Source organism: Fukomys damarensis, unplaced genomic scaffold (genome assembly GCF_012274545.1).
Source record: "Fukomys damarensis isolate Sample0158 unplaced genomic scaffold, DMR_v1.0_HiC HiC_scaffold_20, whole genome shotgun sequence".
NCBI classification, from domain to species: Eukaryota; Metazoa; Chordata; class Mammalia; order Rodentia; family Bathyergidae; genus Fukomys; species Fukomys damarensis.
In genome coordinates this window covers 1,456,677-1,459,514 of record NW_022900932.1, presented here as the reverse complement: position 1 = coordinate 1,459,514, position 2,838 = coordinate 1,456,677, and the positions used below count along the sequence as shown (strand labels likewise).

The following is a 2,838-nucleotide window of genomic DNA, read 5'->3' as shown; positions in this document are numbered from 1 at the left end:
CTGGCCCTGCGATTGGGTGACCCTGGGAGCCTGCGGCCCCGCCGCCGCCCCGGTCCCGCCCCCTTGTCTCACTCCTTCCCCGGAGCGGGGTCCCCTCAAGTTGCCCGGGGGTCTCCCTGCCCACCAAGTAAACCCGGCAGTAGAGGGGCAAAAATAGGCTGCATGGAGGGGAGGAATTCTAAAATTATCCACTAAAGGACAGATAATCTGGAAGGCCCTCCAGACTGAAGTCCAGCCCCAAAAGTGAGGGGTCCTCAGTTACATTTCCCTCCGGAAATTGGTGTTTGCCGACCAGAAGAGGTGTCCTCATAGAAAAACTGCTGCGCTGGAGAGTTTAGAATGCTGAGGCCCAGTTCCTCTCCTAGAAAACAGGGCGAGAGGCTATGAGACAAGCGGAGTGAGAGAAGGAAAATCCCTACGCTGGAACCAAGAACTGCGGCGGATAGGACCCAAGATCCTGTTCATCACATGATTCCCAAAGGGAGCCTCTGTCATCCATCGTCCCCACCGCGGCCCACAATCGGCTGACAGATACCGAGAACCTACCTTGTGCCAGGCACCCTAGGTGCTGAAGGGCATCCCAAGGCCAATCCGCCAATGACTCCTTGCCATTCCCCTCTCCCACAAAGAAGCCACAAGGATGAAGTCCCGCTGTTCTTTCTGGCCACAGCCATCTTATTTAAAGACCCCCAAATCTGCTCCCTATAATAAAACTAATTTGAAGTGTCACCCTTTTTTTTGAGGGGGTGGGCAGTGGAATGGGAAAATACTGTATGTGATAGTGACTTCATAGGAACGTAGTGCCCTAAACTCGGCATTTGAACGACAGCTGCTAGTTAAAAAGCCGGAATAAGCACATTTGGTGGTCCCATGGTCACGTAGGGTAGCATCTCAGAATCTCTAGTAGCCCAAGGAGAAGTAACAGGCACACTATGTCACATGCTGCGTCCCCCATTTGAGGACACTTAGTCATAGCCTCTTAGGCCTTCAGCCTCAAGCCAAGCTGAGCGAGATGGAGAGACATCCGTGCACCTTCGAGGAAAGTGGGTACACCTTATCAATACCAGTAGGTCTGAGGGGTGCAGGCGTGAGACATTCTGAATGCCATCAAAACGATCATGGAGCCTCACTGTGAAGTGCTTTATTACGGCAAATCCCCACATCTGCTCCACGAGGTAGGTGCTATTAGAAATCCCACTTTATTTTTTTTCTTTTTCATACCTGGGATCAAACTCGGGCCCTTGCTCTTGCAAGGCAGGTGGCAGACTACTGAGCCGAATCCCCAGCCCTCCCACTTTACTCTCAAAACCTGAGGCACTGAAATTTTAGGAGGCCAAGATTGCAGGCAGGCATTAAGTGGCAGGGTCAGATCTCTTCATCGAATTTCACGCTCCAAGCCATTCAGCCATCAACCCCCTAACATGTCAAGTGCCCATGTAAAAATCCCAGAAGCCTATCCTATTCCCTCAGTGCCAACCAGCCCAACTAGCATCAGTGAAAGACCACCATGGAGGCAGCCCTCCGCCTTTTCCCTTTCCATATCCCTCCCTCACGCCCAGGAGAGAGGATGTATGCTGTCCCACTGTCTCACATTCTGGGCACATCCATCCCCTGCTGGCCTGTAAATATTATAGATAGTTAAGTTAGACAAAAGTATTACAAGCAATCAGACAAGGCTAGGTTCTCAAGAGAGTCAGGACAAACGATGAATACAATTCTGGCTGGAGGCACATCTGTCAAAAGCAGACCTCAAGATAAAGACCGAATGAGCAGGCCTACATGCCTCTCCAAGGGATAAGCGACACATGGAAGATTGTATTATAATTGGTATCACCTGGCCCAGTAAAATCCAGATAGACACCAGTCACCCAGGCAGGTGACCAGGACCTCCAGATCCACCCCTTCCTAAAAAGTTCCTTGTTCTTTCCACGTACGCTTGCTACGTTACCTGCTTCCCCACTGGATCAATATTACCTAATTGGCTAGACGTATAATCTTATTGGTTATCGCAGTTTTGACCCAACTGTTTCCGTCTTGTGATCCTGCTTTATGAAACTTTATCTGTGCAGTGGGATCGATGGCAACCCACTTTTGGGTCCCTTCCTGTCCTTCAGGAGCTATCTCTATCTCTCAATAAATGTTTCCTACTCTTAACCTGTTGTTCCTTAGAATTCATTCACTGATTTCAGACAACATGGGCTTGGCATATACAACATGTAGCGGGTTGGTAGTTATGTGATTTCCCCTATATATAAAATCCTAGAGGACAGGGACAGTCGATGAATAGTCTGTGAACACTTGCTGTGTGCTGGACCCAGAGGTAGGCTCTGTGCACTTTTGAAAGAGCTACCTCCTGAGTTCTCTGCTTCCCCCTGGAACTCATGCCCCTCCAGGCCCAGTAAGTCACAAGGAAGCCAAATCCTCCAACAAGGTCTATCTTAGGGAAGGAAGGGACCTGGTTTGGGGGAGGAGGATCCTAAAGAGTGAAACCACTTCCTGTGCAGCTAGTTCCTGTGTTGACAGAGCTGAAGGGGAGGCAGGGGTGGAGGGAGCAGAGGCAGGGATGGGGGGAGTACTGAGAATCCATAGATGAGAGAGCTGGAGTCCTTTTCCATCAGGAACCCCCTCCACCCCTGCAGTTGGAGTTTCTCCCAGTCTCTGTGCTCTCCTGGGGCAAGAAAGGTCAAACAAGCTGTTTGGGTGGGAAAAGAGAATGGAGGAAGTTGACAGAGATGGGCGGGGCTCTGGGGGGGGCTGACCAGGAACCCAGCTTCCTGCTCAGTACCCAGGCGTCCAGGCCCCCAGCTCACCCCCACCCCTTCCAGCCCCCATTCCCTC

At 51.2% G+C, this 2,838-nt stretch overlaps 1 protein-coding gene across 1 annotated transcript in view; it reads left to right on the top strand.

Annotated features, from left to right (window-relative positions):
• The first annotated feature begins 2,502 nt into the window (after nt 1-2,502).
• Nucleotides 2,503-2,838, top strand: part of Gpsm3 (G protein signaling modulator 3) — a 2,311-nt gene continuing 1,975 nt past the window's right edge. The window contains exon 1 of the mRNA XM_010609918.3: nt 2,503-2,745. Within this exon, the coding sequence (XP_010608220.1) occupies nt 2,733-2,745 (13 nt within the window). The 5' untranslated portion in view covers nt 2,503-2,732. The remainder of the gene's footprint in view (nt 2,746-2,838) is intronic.